A 17221-nucleotide genomic window follows, 5' to 3' on the forward strand; every position below is an offset into this window, starting at 1 on the left:
CAACCTGATCCAGTGGGAGGTACCAATATAGCCCTGAATAGTTTCTCTGCGCTGTTGTGTAGTTTGATATTAACCTCATGTTGCATTGGTGCTGAAGGGACAAGGCAGCAACATTAGCAGCAACATAATCATCAACAAGTATTAAGAAACAAACAGAAATTGTTCTGGCCTTGGCACAGAGAACTAGAAAGAGTAGCAGCACTTTTGTTTGCAATGTTCCTGTCTTTCTCTCTCTCTGTTCTTATTCCTTTCAGTCTCTCTTGTTTGCTCTTGAAAAGCACTCAGTGCAATTCTCCATTCACCAAGACTCTTCAATAGCTCTCCCTCTTGCTCTTCTTAGTGTGTCATTTGCACTGACCCAGATACAAGAATGAATCTGGTCAACGACATGTACACTGAATGGAAAAAAATCACTTTAACTAATTGGCTTATAATAAAACTGCAGATGCAAGCTCACTACAAGGATGCTTGACGTGCCCCATGTCTCTAGGACAGCAAAGACGTTCAGAGGTAGCAAAGTTTTTAGCATAACAACACAAACTTTAACCCACCCTTCGCCCTCCTCTCTCTCTCTTTCTTTCTCCCTCTCCTTGGCTTTGCGGGATTTATGAAGGAGCCCAATCAGGATCACAGCGGCCCGGATGCCGGCTTTCTTGTTGTGGTACCGCCCTCTGCTCTGAGACATGCCGGATGCTTCTGCTGGTTCCAAAAGGGGTTCGGGCGACAGCTGGTCCAAGGTCAGGCCGGCTCCAGGAGTCCGGAGCCGCGGGACCTGCTTGGCTTTGTGGGGTTCCAGGGTGAGCGGTGGATGGATATCACAGTCTACATGGAGACAGCTGTGACAGTCCTTTGCCAAAGCACAAACCTGTTTGAATTCTGGCCTCTGCAGACGGCTGCACTCCAGAAGTTACTGAAACTGAGGTCCCTTTTCTTTTGGCAGGCTGTCAGGTCTAATTAAATCCCACTTGCTCTTATTTGTCTGATTAAAGAGGGTTAGTTGTAGTCCCAAAGGTCCAGTGAGGCACAGTTGGACTCCAGCTCAAGGTGAACTCCTATCTGCATTTTCTGCCTCTGCGGTGAATCTGTTCATCACTGCTGCACAACATATCCCGTTCCCTGATGAGAGGATGAAGAGTTGCAGGCTCGCTGACGCTCTCACTGTACAACAGCAGCTCTCTCTGTCTGCCTACCTCTACCTTCCCACCTCTCCCTCCTTCTCTTAACATGTTCCGCTTCTTCTCCCTCTTTGTCTGCTGCCTCCCCACTCCCTCCTTCCCGTCATCCAAGCTCCTCCCTGCTGAATCTCATAGGTTGGAGACGGCAAAGGTTCCTCCTCATGCTCCTCCTCTACTCTCCTCAATGCCTCCTTCTACTTCTCCCTGTCCTTGTTCTGACTTAGTTAATAATTTTACATCAATCTCTCTGACCTTGTTCTATACACACTTTATTTTGTGTTTTTTTAAAAGCGTGGATGTCCACACCTATCCGAGACTCTCCACCCATACACAATTTTACAAACATCCCATAGTTTAAAATCTGAATCCAAAAAGGTTCGTCTGCCATGCAGTCGTTGCTAAGCACATTGGAAATTTTAAAAAGAATAATGCTTAGCAGTTTATTTTAAATGCTACTGCGCTGCAAAATGAAGAAATGGTTCCCAAGTGTTTTTGCTCTTTATTCCTCTTTTTTATTATTTTTCTTCCTTTTAATTATTAGTTTTTTCATGTTTGCCAAATTTTCTTTCTATAAAATATCTATTCCCCACAACCAGCCTGAGGTAGTTTCCTTTTCAGTCATTTCACTTCACTAAGCAAAGCGAACGCAGTCATCTTCCGAGAATATATTGATCTTAAGTGTTCTTTCTCCATCTGCGGCCACCTGTTCTTACTCTTCTCCCAACAAACCAACTGACTATTTATGGATGAGGGAGTGAATGGCCGACTTTCTGCATTAATGTTATTTTGGAAATATCGCCTTCACACTTTCCTTTTTCTGGTGTTGTTGTATTTATTGTTTTGGATCTGTGGCTGTTTCATTAAAGGAACAATTGGGCACTCAGTGATGTACAAAAACGTTGTTGTTTTCAACAACAAGCCTCTGTATATTTTATTGGAATGATGCATAATAGGAAAACTCACAGTTGTGTATAAATCTGAAGTATAATAAAAATGATGAAGTGAAAGGGGTGGGGTGGGGGGTGGGGGGGGGCTCTAGTGTCCCTTGTTTGAAAATAGGCTGACAGGAAAGGAGGAAGGAGAGGGGGGAAAACATCAACGGGTCCGGGAATTGAAACCGTGACGGCCGCGTCAAGGCCTCCAAACGCGGGTCGCGCTCTCCCCAACGCCACCACAGCTCGCCCGAATGTAAATAGCCTTTAAAAAGTTTAAAATGAATTTCTAAATGAGCATGTTTAATGTATTCAAAATTACCACCAGTTGTAAAGGCTGTCGTGGTATCATGATAATTTAATTCTATGAGTGTTACCCATATGTGTTAAACTATTACAGTAGGGCAGCATATAACTGCTAAAAAGATTAGCATAGATTAAATATGTCAACCTATTTTTTAAAACAGTCAACTAGAAATGTTATCAGTTGGTCTAAAAATGTAGATATGTGTTGGGTGTTACACAGATATCACACTCAAAATCAAATAAATGCAACCCTCATTCAGCAGCTTTGCCATCTGCATTGATTTTCTCAAATCTCTAATGAGTTTATGTTGAAAAGGTTTTCTCTGCATCCCTGGACTAAAAACGTTCAACTAAATAAAAACAGTTTCAAAAGGTAGGGGTGAGCATGCGTTTTATCAGAGGTCACTTTGAAGAATTGATGACACTTTTTAGACACTCAAGGACGCAGACATAAAACTATATAAACCAAATGACAGGCTGGCACAGCAAAATTACTCTGTGATTCATACTTCACATCTGGTACAGCATGTCTGGGTGAAAGTGCATGGCCGTGATAATAAAAAGGTGAATGTTGTTGGTGAAGTGAAAATGGAGTGTCACACACTCTTTGTGCAAAGGATGAAAAATGGATCAATCAGCATGGGAAACAAAGAACAGATGAGTAGACGAGAAGCTTCATTAGCTGTCTAAAAGCAGCTGGGGAGTAGATTAAACTGAGAAAATGGCAGCAATAACAGCAGCTATAAAATGACAGCCCTTCCTTTGCTTTTGCTTTTTTTTTTTCTCTGTGTGTATTACAAGCTCCATGGTAACCAGGAAGCTGCCAGAGGATATCAGAATGACTCCTATGGATGCATCCTTTTCACATACAGGGGAGAAAAGCCAAGATCCAAAGATTAAAATCATGATTTCTGAAATGTGCTTTAAAGATCAGATAGGTGGGATTTCCAACACACCACCGTCTCTTAAAGTGCCCTGAGAATTTTCCCAAACCCTGAGTGATGCAAAACAAACACAAAGTTCACATGCTTTGTCCCTAAGGGAACAAAGCATGTAAACATGTATGTACTGTACATGTGCTAACAAAAACACTCAGCAAGTCCACCGGGGTACAATAATGTGTCACTAAGGGGGTACATGTATAAAACCTGTATCTAACTACTTCAAAAACATACATATGGTCTGTTAAACCTTACTGCATGAACTGTTCATAAACACTGAATGGAGTTAACACTGCAGACATAGAGGGCAGATGATGAAACACATCCTAGTATCTGCTTCATCTATCAGAGTCCAGATAGTTTCTTGTATATTAAGCTGTGAAATCTAAACAACAAGTATTTTTCCTACGAAATACATTAATAATGTTTTTTTTAAAATCAATATTATTCAGCTATGCATTTTTTTTTAACTTTTATTCCGCTAAAGAGAGCCTTTTTTCTCCAATATAGAGTAGTCAGGAGTAGTCAGCAGCTTATCTGCTGGCAGCAGAAGGCACCTTTTGACAGGGAGCATTTTCCTTATTTAGTGTTTTCAAAAAATATAACTAGTTCTTAAAAAAATAAAACGCATTTGGATTTAGCATCTCTGTGCTTGGTTTCACCACTACATTGTCTACCATAGGGTTGTCAAAACAATACATTCCCTGATCTATTCCATACTAAGAAATGTTTTTTTAAAATATTAATTTGTGTAAAAATTAAAAATGATCCAACTGTCTCCTGCAGGTGGGAGAAGAACTAATACAACAGCGCTGCAGACACACACACGCTCAGCCCATCCCCTCACTAGTAGCGTTTGCCTGAATAATGAAAACAGTGAGCTGGTTCGGATAGCTGTTGATGGACACATTTGTAAAGACTAAATCCCTGTTTCCAGTGCTGGAGAGCCTGGTTTCAAACAACTTACTTAAAACTGAATCCAAGGTTTGCACTTCACCATGGATACTAACATTTTTAGTCAGAGCAATGTGGCATACTGTTACTCAATGAAGTCAAGCTTGTTTCTCATCTGCTACTCTTTACTTTTGCTCTATTTAGGAAAAAAACAATATTAATGTTATTGATTATGTTGTTTATAAAAATAAATAAAAGCTTTTACTTTTTTGCAATATCAACATAGACATTTTGTATTTTTCCTATTATCAGAACCAATGGAAGCATCTTAATGGAAAGTAAAAAGGAATCAACACTACAGCAGATTCCTGACATATTAAGAAAGAAAGACCGATCTAAAAATGTCAATGGACCAAATCATCCTCAATCCGATTTGTGTGTGTTTATACCTTTATTTAGTGTGTGATCAGATAACTCTGGACTGATGTTAGGGTCAGGTCCAAATGGGGCTTGACTATTGCAAAAGATCAAAAAGCATATAAACGTGTCACATGTTCAACAGAATGCAGACCAACACAGCCTTCAGCGTTAATAAGGATATGATGCAAAAGTGAGTTTAGCAAGACAGCAAAGTCACCTTGCAGCGAGAACTGCTGGCTCTAGCTATTAGCCTCAGACCAGTCAGGACAAATCTATCAACTACTCATTTCATTTTCCAGACTGCAGATAAAAAACAACTTCCGATGGCATCTCTAGCCCTTAAAAGTTTCTGAAATTTACTTCCACAGATGTTATGAGCGGTTGAATACTTTTTATGAACTACAAAATAAAACTTTTGCTGGTGTTCTCTAATTTCTTGCCACTTTTGTCCTTCATGCAAAGTTTTTTTTAGCTTTCAAAAATGTGTATACATGAAAAAAACCATAAGGTGCTTTATTCATATGTATGTTTATCATTAACTTTCAATTTATTGATACAGATTGTCACAGTTATGTTGTTCTCCTGATGTACTCAGATTTCCAAACTGGGAATCAGGAGATTTCCCATCCTCTTCAAACTCCAAAACCAACAAGACAACCAGATTTATAAAATGTGCCAACATTTGCTGTAATCAACTATTTATTAGCACTTCTAGTTCTAATCACACAATACCACATATATGAGATGGACTCATGATACATACATATACATATATATATTGCCAAGTTTGTTACAGAGGTCATGTTTAGATTACTAAGCAAGAACAAATATGACCTGACAGAAAGAGAGCAAATCGTTCAGCCCTGATGAAAATGATGAAGGTGTTTGCATCACCATTCAATTTGTGCCATTTCAGTGTTGAATAAGATGTAGAAACATAGAGTTTACACAAAGACAACTAAATAGATGAGCTCATGACGTGTGCAGCACAATGATGGAGGACCAGTGCTTCTGTCTTCATGTTGGTTCTCACATGCTTGTTTTGCCCTTCAGGTCTTTGTGACAGCATTAGTTTTATACATAATGCTTTCTTTATCACTATATGAAGGCTCGCCCATTTTCACTCCTGTTGGTGTAATTTTCCATTTTCTTCTCTTGTGCTTACTCCTTCTCTCTATCCCCTGTTCATCTTCTCAACAGCTTCACATTGTTAAAAAAAACATATTACCAATACAGTCTTTGGCAAAATCTAACAGTTATTCTATAGGGAATAAAAAGCCCAGAGGTCATGTCTCTCCATAAATGTGAGTACAATCATGACTAATAAATATGTTTAAATGCAGACTGTGCCGTCACCAGGCTCTGACGGTAAGTAATCAAAATGTGATCATCATAGCTGAATGTGTTATCACAAATAATGTTTTATTTAGCTCATTAGTAATCTGTAGCTGATTGGATCACTTTATTCGGTCTCTCATGCACACTTTCTGCTTTTTAGTGTTATTTTGTATCTGGCTCACTCTGTATCACTGTGCTCTCTCCTGCTCCATATAATAGCAGCTAATCCAAGCAGTGATTCAGTACCTGAATCAGAATATACTTCCCCAAAATGAAAGGACAACCAGTGCTAAAACAAACTCTGGTAAAAGTTTCTTAAAATGTTTTATGGGGTCGCTGAGATAGAACATTGGCTCATAAAAAAGTTGAGTGATGTATTTTACCCTAAAGTTCCTATTAATGTTCCACTCAAACAAGATATACTACATGAGCGTGTGTGTGCAGTGAGGTTAACGGTATCCTCTTGTAGCTCCCCATTCAGCTAAAATTAGCAGTGCAAGTGTTCAGAGAGATCTCATCATAAATTGTACGTTGCTGAAATGAAACAGAAGGGGTAGGTTCAACAAACCCACGTTAAATAATTACTGTGAGGATGCTTAAATTATCAGTTGCTGTAACTGTGTTTTTTTTGCTCGCCATTTAAACTCGTGCAATGAAAAACAATTTGATCTTAACATGAGGACATGAAGAGGATGCACTGCAACATCAAGTCTTGACCTAAATGGAGTCACAATTATAAGTCAGTATAACTTCTGTTGCACTCTGTTTCTGAATGATGCATGTATGTTGTGATCAAAGGTGTGAAATTCACAATGTTCTAAGTCAAGGTGAGATACGTTACCTTGGTGTAACATCATCATGCCATTTTTTTCATATTCATATTGACTACCTAGAAAAGAAATTTCAATGTCATATTTTGAATTTGTAATTGTGCTATATTATTGTTGAAGTGGTTTGCACTTCAGGGCCACCGTAAAATAAAGCAAAAGTGCTTATCATAAACCATATTTGCTGTCAAGCTTCTACCCACTCACATCTCTCAGTGACACATTGAGTAGAGTGGGTTGTTGCCTTGATGAGAATGATTGTTTTAACACTGCTGGGTGTATGTAAAGTGTCTCTCTCATCCTGAGGAGATGGTGTGACAGGAAGCAGAAAATAACCTGGTAAGTAAACATGATTCAAGAGAAACAATGCAATGATCCTTATTTGTTTTACTGCATTAATCTATCGTTTTTATGCTGAAATTATATTGGAAATGTGCTAAGCTAGATTGCTATTGACAACAAACAGTGTTGCTGGCATTGTAATAAGTTAATCTCAAATCTTGTACTTTGTCTTTTCAAATGTAGAGAATACATTGTATTCCATGAAGACAGTTCAAAAATATCTAATTTACTAAAAATAACATTATACTATACTATTGTCAGTGTTTTGTCTGGCTATTTTTTTATTTTTACAGTAAATTGAGAAGACCTTTCCCATACATTATTAAACCAGTGTTCTATTTAAAACGGAATTAAAGCTACAAACTGAGAAACATTTGTGAAATCATTCACTGCTTTATGCAAAAGAATTTAGGACACATCTCTAGCCATTAAAACTGAAACATTATACTGAGTATTTCTACACCCTCCCTATTTTGCTTCAGCATAGAGTCCGCTGCAGGCAGGAGGTACAGATGCCAATGTGCAACCCACCTTGCCTTTGAGCTAGGTGGGTTGGAAATTAGTGGAGTAGATATGAGCATAGGCATGAACCTGCAGCTTAATTCATTCTGTCACCTCTTACTTTTTTTTGCAACCATTAAACAAAATAGTGTTCGAACAAACAAATTTTTTGGATCTCACTCATTCTTACTTTTTTGAAGTGTTATCTTTAGTGAAGTAATCTTGTCTAATGGCACAGAGGGCCAGAGAGTATTTGAGCAGTCATCAGAACAGGGCATGTTAGACGCTGGTTAGGTCACCAGACTTACAAGTTACATACCAAGATGCAGTCAGTCATAAACCCTGATTTCCACACATAGTAATGATGACGTTTTCAGGGTCTTTAAGTACCGCAGAACTTCAAATATACAAATATATCCAAGAAATACAAGTAGACACCACGCAGAGCAACCTTAACTGGGATTCACATCAGGAACTTTAAATTGTAAAGTGTCGGTTTAAAATCTTCCAGGAATTTCTGGAAATATATTAAATAAAAATACTACTGACATAGTTTAATATTTGCATTCTTTAAAATTGTGTTCTTTGAGTTTCTTGGACTTTTTGTCTCCTAAAATGGCTTTGGATTTTCCACACTGCTTAGTTGAAGCGTATTTTTCTTATGCACACTACATACAAGACAAAACGAGACATAAAGACGAATGTGTCGCAATTTATTCTTTTTCTGGCCAGCACTCTCCTCTCTCCACATTCCACTTAAGCTTTTCCTTTCGTCTTGTTTCGCCTCTAATAAAATTAAAGTCGCTCTGGGTGGCGGTTGTGCTTGTCTGCCAGCTGTAGCCACTCATGCAAACTACCAATTTCCTCAGCAGGCAACATAAAATGAATCATCAACAGAGTGATAAACATTTTCCCAGACCCACTTGACAGGATTTTGTTGCTTTTTTTTTTATCCTGCAACTTCATGAATCACAGTGGTCCCATATCAGCATCAGAACAGTATAAACAAACTGTAGAAAGTAATGGATTATTACTCTAAGTTTACAACAAGATGGCGCCTGTTGTTCCCAGACAAGAGAACAGAATGAGTTATTACTCCCCACACCATGTCCAGGAAGAGCAATTGCTCCTATACAAGTTATCTGCACATAAAATAGCTTGGCCACGCATACACACCTGCCCACACACACAAATCTAGACAAACTTGTCACTAAATATTGCGTCATATATCACACCAAGTGACATGGGAAGTTCAACAGTGAATAGTGCACACAGGTAAAAGTGGCGGCAAACAATTATCAATCCATTCTAAACTGGGACAGAGGGGTCGTCAAACACCAAGAACAGAATCAGCAACAATGGGACGGTTACTGGGTGACATCAAAAGGATACTTAAACACAGCTACATAGTGCAATACTTGTCAAATCAGTGTTTGCCTGTGGCGTAAAAAAAATTAACCCAATTAGAAATGGCCTTAATTATCAAACCTACTTAAGTTGAATCAATAGTGTAAAATTAACATGCATGTGTGAGAATAATTGATCTCTGGGTGGATGTCCTTTAAAACACATCGGGTCACTCAAGTGACTTTATTTTGAGATTCATTTTCTTAAATCATCGTTGTTTGCACAAAACATTTTTATAACCAATCAAAAATGCTAAATGTTTAAACTGTACAAAAAGTAAAAAAAAAAAATATACATATTAAACAGTTATTTTAGTTGCAGCAAATTTCCAGAATGACGTTTTTACAGATGCATTGACTTTCTGGCTAGACTGTACGCTAAGATCACAGCAGATAAGACCTAAATTAAAAGAGAAAAGGTTAGAAGCAGCTTGAAGCAGCAGGTGCAATGTGTTTGTTCCTCCAACAGAGTGGAGCTGAAGTAGAGTTAGGATTTTAGTTAAAAAACTATCTTTGTCAAGAAGCTGCTGGTTTTTTTTTTTTTTTTTTAAAAACAAAAAACAAACAAATCTTTTAAGGTTGATCTGATCAGGTAAAACCAGGGCAAAGGAAGAGTGGAAACAGAGCACCGGCTGTGGTGGGCTGATCCTGTGGTTTTATGATATCAATAATTCAGTTTTTAATTTCACGGTTATTTTCAATCTAGTACACAGCAACAAAGCTCTATTTTTTAGCAAAGTTTTACAGGTGAAACTTTTAATGTCGACAAACACAAATTGCTTCCGGTAGGCTGAAAACTGTTACATTTTACTTGATCCTGCTTGAAGGAAGTGGATTAAAGTTTTTTTTCTGAATGAAATGCCATTTTTCCTTCATTTGACTGGAATAAATAATAAATGCCAAGCATGTGCAAAAAGCTGGATTAAGTTACACAACAGCCCTCCATCATATCCTCACAATGCTGTTAATGGGTCTGGTGTCCCTCCCAGCAGAAACCGCTTGACGGGGAGTGTACGACCCGGACCGATCACGTCGAATTTAGATAATTGACTTCTTAAAACCACTCAGGTCTTCTGCCTGTCTTCCCCTCACTGTTTCTCTTTTCCTCTCTGTATCTATGCTGGTTTCCTCATTTCACCAACTGTTTCCTCCGCTTTATCTTCCTTCCTTATCTTCCTTTGTCCTTTTATCTCGTTGTCACACGTCTCGCTGGACATTGGTAATACTCTGGTCCCATTTTAAGGGCACATGTAGGATGAACCTGCTAACAGCCCCGTGTGGAAGACTCACAGCATGCTCTCTAATATGACATTATGACTGAAATTTACTGTAGCTTTTATTATCCTAAATACAATGCCGCCTGATGAATAACACTGGCAGCATGTATCTCAGTGACTGTGCACGAAGCCCACACACCCTGGGGCCTCGCTGAGTAAGAAACCATGTGTTTGCAAAAAGGCAACAGATGGAGAAGGAGGAGAAAGAGTGAGAAGGAGGAGAGGGATAGAATGTGTGATGGTCAATAAACACACACACACAGGCCTAACCTTTAAGAGCGACAGATAGAATATGAGATCATTAAAACTCAGCTGTTACCAGAAATCTGTGCCTCATTGGTTTAAGATGAGAACAAATTGGCTCAAAGCTGAATGCACACGGGCATTCACTCCGTAAAACCATGGCAAACTAAAGAACTTATTTTTTTAGCTCCTTTTTATAGCCGTTACTCTTCAGTCACTGGGGGAACCAAGTTTAGCATGAAGTATGGTGATTACTCACATAGCAAAAGAGACAGACAGACTGATGGAAGGCTTCAGGTTCAACTGAACAAGAATGAAATGAGCTGGACTCAGCATTCAACTCTACACACTGTGACAAACAGCATTTTGCTTTTAACATTGGGGTTCAAACCCCCCCAAAGTTCATTCAAGATTCTCAAAAAGCCATTCAAACCTAGAGAACCCCTGTCTAAAATCTGTCCTCCGTAGGCATGTGAACTTTAAGGAAACTATTTCTTGAGTTTTTTGCCTAATGTTAGCAGTGTTGGCCGACAGACTATTGCACAGAGACCTCTAATAAGTCTAATAAACCTTATCTAATAAGATGTAGTAATGATGGCAGCATTAATCTTTTATTGTCCTTAGTAAAAGATAGGTCATTCACATGCGCTGTAGAAACCTGTTTACACACTCTTCTAAATCTTCCTGTTTTCTGAAAACATCATACTACACCATACTGTAGCTCACCAACACTGAGAGATTTCCAATCCAGGCAGATACCATGGCGAGAACTTAGATGGGGCTATAATAAGATCACCGATAACCAACCACAGTCATGACTACACCTACATCTGAGTGAAATCAAATCGAATCTCATTTTGACCTCGCTGACCGCTAAGCCTTCAATTGGAAAAAGATTGATCTCTTTCCAATCACTGGACACTGATTACAATGACAACAATCTAGAGTGTGGAATCGGTTACTGAGCAAACAAAATTCAAAGACAGTTATTCTTACAATCAGTAAAGTCTTTCAAAATGAAGTCTGAGGCTACACTAAAGGAAGGATCTATTTAAAATAAAACCATTTTTTAATGAGGTTTGGTCAGTGATGCTTCTACATTTAAGCAGAGAATGAAATTTCTGCAGACAACAAGCAGACAAATTTTGCATGGTCAGATTAAAGATGAAAGTTTACGGTTTTCAGGGTATGAACACAGAGAACAAAGTTTACAGTTGGTAATGCAAGCACTCAAACTACTAATATAAAATGTTCAAGCAAGCTTACAATCCAACCTTGCACTGTTAAAAATAATATTGAAACCCTGATTTACATTGCTCCAAATATAAAACGTGATCAAAGGAAGAAAAGCTAAAAAAATATTCCTATTGCTGCTAATTATTTCTCTTTGGAGAAATCGTAATAGGTTAAAACTGCAGACCGGAAATTAGCAACAGAACTCTGATCGGCTCCATTTTATCTTATTTTTTAATAAGCACACAGAAAAAGCTGCTGGAACATATTCAATAGTCATTGAGTGCTTCTTGCATAACTTAGCTCTTTGCCCACTTCGGTTTGAAGCACAGGGACGCAGGTGCTTTGACCACAAAGCCAACAAGAGCAGGCTCCAAATGTGGCAGCAGCTAATTTTGCCAAGTAGATGCTGGTGATGACCACTTGATCAAATTATTTTAAAGTTGATGCTTTTAAAAGAAAAAGCAGCAGCAGGACAGCTAAGGACATTACAAAAGGGGCTAATAGAGAGCAATAGCTAACCAAAACAGTCTAAGGTTTTAGTTCAACGCATTTTGACAGATCCTTAAAGGACTATTAAGGATTTAAGTGCAAACTGTTAGTTTGATAACAAGAGGAACAGCATTTTTAAAAACATTGTTTTTTGTGTTGGTTTATCAATAAAGACAAATTGTAGCTAATCTAAACTCAAACCTCCACTTACCAGCAGATTCTACTGGAATCAAAGGAACCCAAAGATGCCTCTTGATATTTAGAGTAATAACAGTAAAAGCTCTTATCTTGTGTCTATTGGAATGATTACAGCTGTGCTGCTTCGTTGGGACAAAGATTGCAGCGAAGGTAATAAGTCTAAAATTGTTGTGTTGTCACTTTAATTTAGGCTTGGTTATCCCAAGGGCTGTGACTCATTAATATTTGCTAAACCTAAAGTGGATGACTGTCATTTGTACTATGACATCAATTTATTTCATTTCCTCTACTTGAACACGCCTGTGGAGAAAGGACACAGGGAATACTTGTAAAGTGTTTCATCTAACACTGCTGTATTCTAGCTGCGCCATTAGATTGGCAGTATGTCAAGTCCTTCAGTGCAGCATGATTTTGTCAAAACATTTGTATTCACGTGTATTTCATTAATTGGGAATCTTTATAGCTTTGAGTAAAAATAGCTGCTAGTATGATGTGAAACCCTAAATCATCAACATAGTTATCATACAGGATGGACATTAACCTCAGCAATCTGCAACCTTGAGCAGATGACAAGGTTCCCATGAATGGATGGATGAGTGGATGGATGGACAGACAGAATGCAAACACCTTTAAAACAATAATGCAAACAGTTGTTTTCTATGTCACATTATCAGTCTCAAAACATTACTGAAGGCCATAATGTTGTCGGTTTGCAGGTTTGTTTGTGATCATTGCTCAGTTAATGACTTGGTATGACGTAAGCTTCAGCTGTCAGACAGATGTCCTTATATTTGACTCTAGAATACTCATGATTTCAGTGACTGCTAGGTGTCTGTTTTCTCTTGCGGCCAAAAGCCCAAATCATCACTCCTTGCATAGTCTGTCCTTGGGGTTAATTTTGCTGAGAAGTCCACTTCTTGAAATATTGTCAGAAGGGCTGACAATGAGGGGCTGTTTTAAGGCCCCAAATTTGGGGGCAATGATATTGGTTTCAATAGACTCCATCCATCCATTTTCTGTACACCCTTGTCCCCAGTGGGGTCAGGATGGGTGCTGGTGCCCATCTCCAGCGAACGTTTCAGGCGAGAGGCGGGATACACTCTGGACAGGTCGCCAGTCTGTCGCTGGGCAAGTTCCAAGAGACTCTCAGGAGCAAATGTTTTCTACTTGTGAAAACACTTTCTTAAAAATCTTTTTAAAAATGTACATTATAGCCCTTCCCAAAGTTAGTGTGCCGCAACAATTTCCTATCTAAAGTCTGTTATACTGTCCAAAGTCAAACTTAACTTGAACAGATCACTATGTGTGAGTTTGATATTCCAAAGACATGACACAAACTAATGTTACACTGTGCAACGGAAGATGGCAGTTTCTATATTATCTCCTGCAGAAGCTGATCAATGGTATTCCTTCTAAGTACTTTATTCTAAGCCATAATACTAACTGCATTGCTTTGGATAAAAACCTCCATCATGAACATAACCTACATGATTTTCTCAGAACTGTGAGTTAAAGACTTCTGCTCAGCATGTCACAGCACAAGCAATAAATAAAATCCTTTAACTGAAGCTATAGGTGTGGAAATTGATTTATGTTCAGCTTAGACTGGCTCTCTGCCCCCTTAACATTGGTAATAGCTTGATGACTAAATCATTCATATTGTGCTTGACAGCCCAGACACCTATTACAAACTGCTGCTCTGTCACCAGATCGTCCGGAGCTGCCTGCTGGATGATACATCAGCTGGACTAGCGGTGTCTGGTTTCAAAAGGGGCTGTGACACAGACGACCCTGCCACCCTTTCCACATAAGAAACCGTCTCTCCAATAAACACTCCTCCAAGGGTCGTTTTTAAAAGCTTTCATTACAACCTTTAGCACAGATTCAGAAATAACTGACCCCTGCTAGCTTTACGACAAGTACTTGCAAGTCTGCAGAGGTTTTGTAACTCAGCAAACCTGGAGAAAAAGGAAAAAGGAGCTTTTACATCTAGTTAAACCTGGAACCATTAATACTGGTACCCATAAAGTTTGGTTGACTGGTGAGTTTCAATAACACTGTTTTAGCCTCAAAAATCTAACCTGTTTTAAGGGGAAAAAACTATTCAAACAAGTCAGCTTCTCAAGATACCCTAATAATGTCCTGAGACAATGTTTTCTTAGTCAAAGCAAAGGCCAACCTTTTTGGCAAGTCAATGGACCCAAGATCTCACTGTGAATGATGTCAGAATTAGGTTTTAAATCCTGAATTCACTACCTAGAAGCTGTAGAAACAAAACTGTGGCTCAGGAGGACATTTGAAGGGTAACTGACTACCATAAATTGCAGCAAACCTTCTCAGTTATACTCATTTAATACTCAACACCCTCGGTGTCTTTTGGTGGCTTTCAGAACTAGCAGGAAGCTCTAAATCAGAGTATATGAGCCAAAGAGTCTCACCCTCAGTGTTCTGCTTTATATTGAACTGTTTTGATTTTTTTACTGGAGCAGCATCAGGATTCTTTGTCTGTATGGTCTCAGCAGTAAAGCAACAGCTCCACTGGACAAATGTCAATGTTTATTCCCTTGTCATTGCCTGTTAGAAGTTGAAAATTTCACACTAAATGGCTAAATCTCTTTTAAAACATATTTTGTATTCTGTTTTGTTTGTAGAAAAACACAACAGAGTCCTAGGCTAACTGGACCCTAAATATGCAGTCATCCGTTCCTACGTGCCAAATTACTGATTTTGGCAGTAAGACAGTCAATGTAAGCAGCACTGAATAGCACCAGCCAACATCTTGTAAAAATTGGAGAATGGGTTAATGGCGCAAGTATACTGTTGGGAGGATGGAGACGATGTGTCTGTGTATCCATTCATTTTGGAGAGCACTCATTCTTTCAGCCTGACAGGAGCTGGAGCCAATCCCAGCATGCATCTGGGAGAGGTATAATGTAGCGTGCACAGGTCATCAACCTGACACAGGGCACAGAGAGGGTCTCTTTTGTAGATAATTAGAAAGAGTTAGGGCCACTTGGCAGTTCTAAATTACAACTTGTTTGCCTCGGGTCAGGAGCATGACAACATGTCCTCCGAGTTGATTAAACTTAATGCAGGAGAACCTAGTTCTCCTGCATAAACAATGACTTTGGGATTGAAGACCAAGAAACATGCATTCATCCTTAATAAATCAAAGCCTTTGTATGTCAGAAAAGAATCTACATTTAACCAAGTAGAACTCCATGGCCTCTTGACAGATATTGTGACTGCAGCTCTAACAATAACAATAAAATTAAACAATTGCACTTAAAATTTGAATGATTCACCTGCTGAGGCCGTGGAACATTTCTCCAGTTGTGGTAATCAGAAATCAGCCAGACTCGTTGAACGAGAGCTTTCCTGATCTCTGAAGACCAGCTTCACTGGTAGAAAATCCCGCAGAATGCGCTTCTTCTGCATCTCAGCTGCACCGGTCTGTGACCTGCAATGGTCACAGACACACTCCAGAGCTTCCATAAATGTTCAACTAGCTGCCATCTTCCGGCTATAAAGATGCATTGAGTATGGTATCCAAGTCTAAGACAATGCGCATATACAACTTTGTGATATTTTTGGTTACCTCTGCTCCGTGCGCAAAATTGAAAACGTTTGCGCTTCTTGGATGTGTACTGTATTCTGTCAAAACGACAGATGGCCTTCAGATTTTTCCGTCACAATTTAAGAAAAGACATTGCTCAAAGATTATATACATATGGTTAATGCAACCACAGATTTCAAATAATTTGCATTCATACCTTTGCTTTGCTAAGCTAAATTATCCCTCGTAAACAATTGCTGAAAGTCTTCCTCTATGGTTGGGGAATAAAGTAAGTGTTAACCGCTATGACGAAGCATGACTGCCACCTACTGTCAAGCAGCATGCTTAAAAACGCCATTTAATGTTTTTTGTTACATTTCTTTTACCAAGACAAAGGTTGGCAACAAACTGGGACGTTCGATTCCGAACATCAGGTTGACAATAGCTCTTCCAGATCAAAGCATAATCATGGATTGGAATGGCCAAGTAAAAAAACAAAACAGAAATCAAGCTGAGATTCTGGAAAAACCTGAAGCTTGTTCTTCATAGGTGCTTTTTATTCTTTTTGAAGTTCAAGCTATATTACAAAGAAAAACTAGCAAAAAAAAAAATCCCCTAAACATTAATATTTCATTTTTATTCTGACAGCTTGCTAAGCCCAGATGTGCAGTCATTGTGCATGGTAAACTGACCCAAACCTTAAAATATTAACACACAATAAGGATGACAAAGAATAAATCCCAAAAGTATTAAGAAAAATGGTAACAGTAACAGCAGGTATCAAGCAAATAGAATCCAAATTTTATAAATATTAAAAACCAGAATAATATGTGATGGAGTAAAACTTTAGAAAGAAATGCTTCTAATGAGTCAAAAAAAAAAAGAGTGCCAAAAGCTGGAGGAGAAATACGAGTAGTGGATTGTGAGGATGAATGGGAGATGTATCTCTTCCTTTGTGAGCGCTGATTACAGTGTCAGATCACAGTCCTTTTTTTAATCACAAAGCACGCAGTCCTTCACTAGCTCTCCACTGTGACAGAAATGTAATCAGACAATTATTTTCATACACTCAGGCCAATTTGCAACATAATTGTCTAGCTCCACTAGTTAGGCGTCAGTTAATTCATTTTGGAGACTATT

General features: G+C 38.7%; 1 protein-coding gene across 5 annotated transcripts in view; it reads right to left on the bottom strand.

Moving 5' to 3' along the window:
• Positions 1-17221, bottom strand: part of LOC122832304 (rap1 GTPase-activating protein 2-like) — a 91582-nt gene that overhangs the window by 41863 nt on the left and 32498 nt on the right. The window contains exon 1 of one of the 5 annotated variants that reach the window (XM_044118913.1): positions 552-1222. The exons of 3 other annotated variants lie outside the window; for them this stretch is intronic. In XM_044118913.1, the coding sequence (XP_043974848.1) occupies positions 552-685 (134 nt within the window). In that variant the 5' untranslated portion in view covers positions 686-1222. Of the gene's footprint in view, positions 1-551; positions 1223-17221 lie in introns of those variants that run through there. One more of the 5 variants, XM_044118915.1, reaches the window with a different exon arrangement.

Source organism: Gambusia affinis, linkage group LG06 (assembly GCF_019740435.1).
Source record: "Gambusia affinis linkage group LG06, SWU_Gaff_1.0, whole genome shotgun sequence".
Lineage (NCBI taxonomy): Eukaryota > Metazoa > Chordata > Actinopteri > Cyprinodontiformes > Poeciliidae > Gambusia > Gambusia affinis.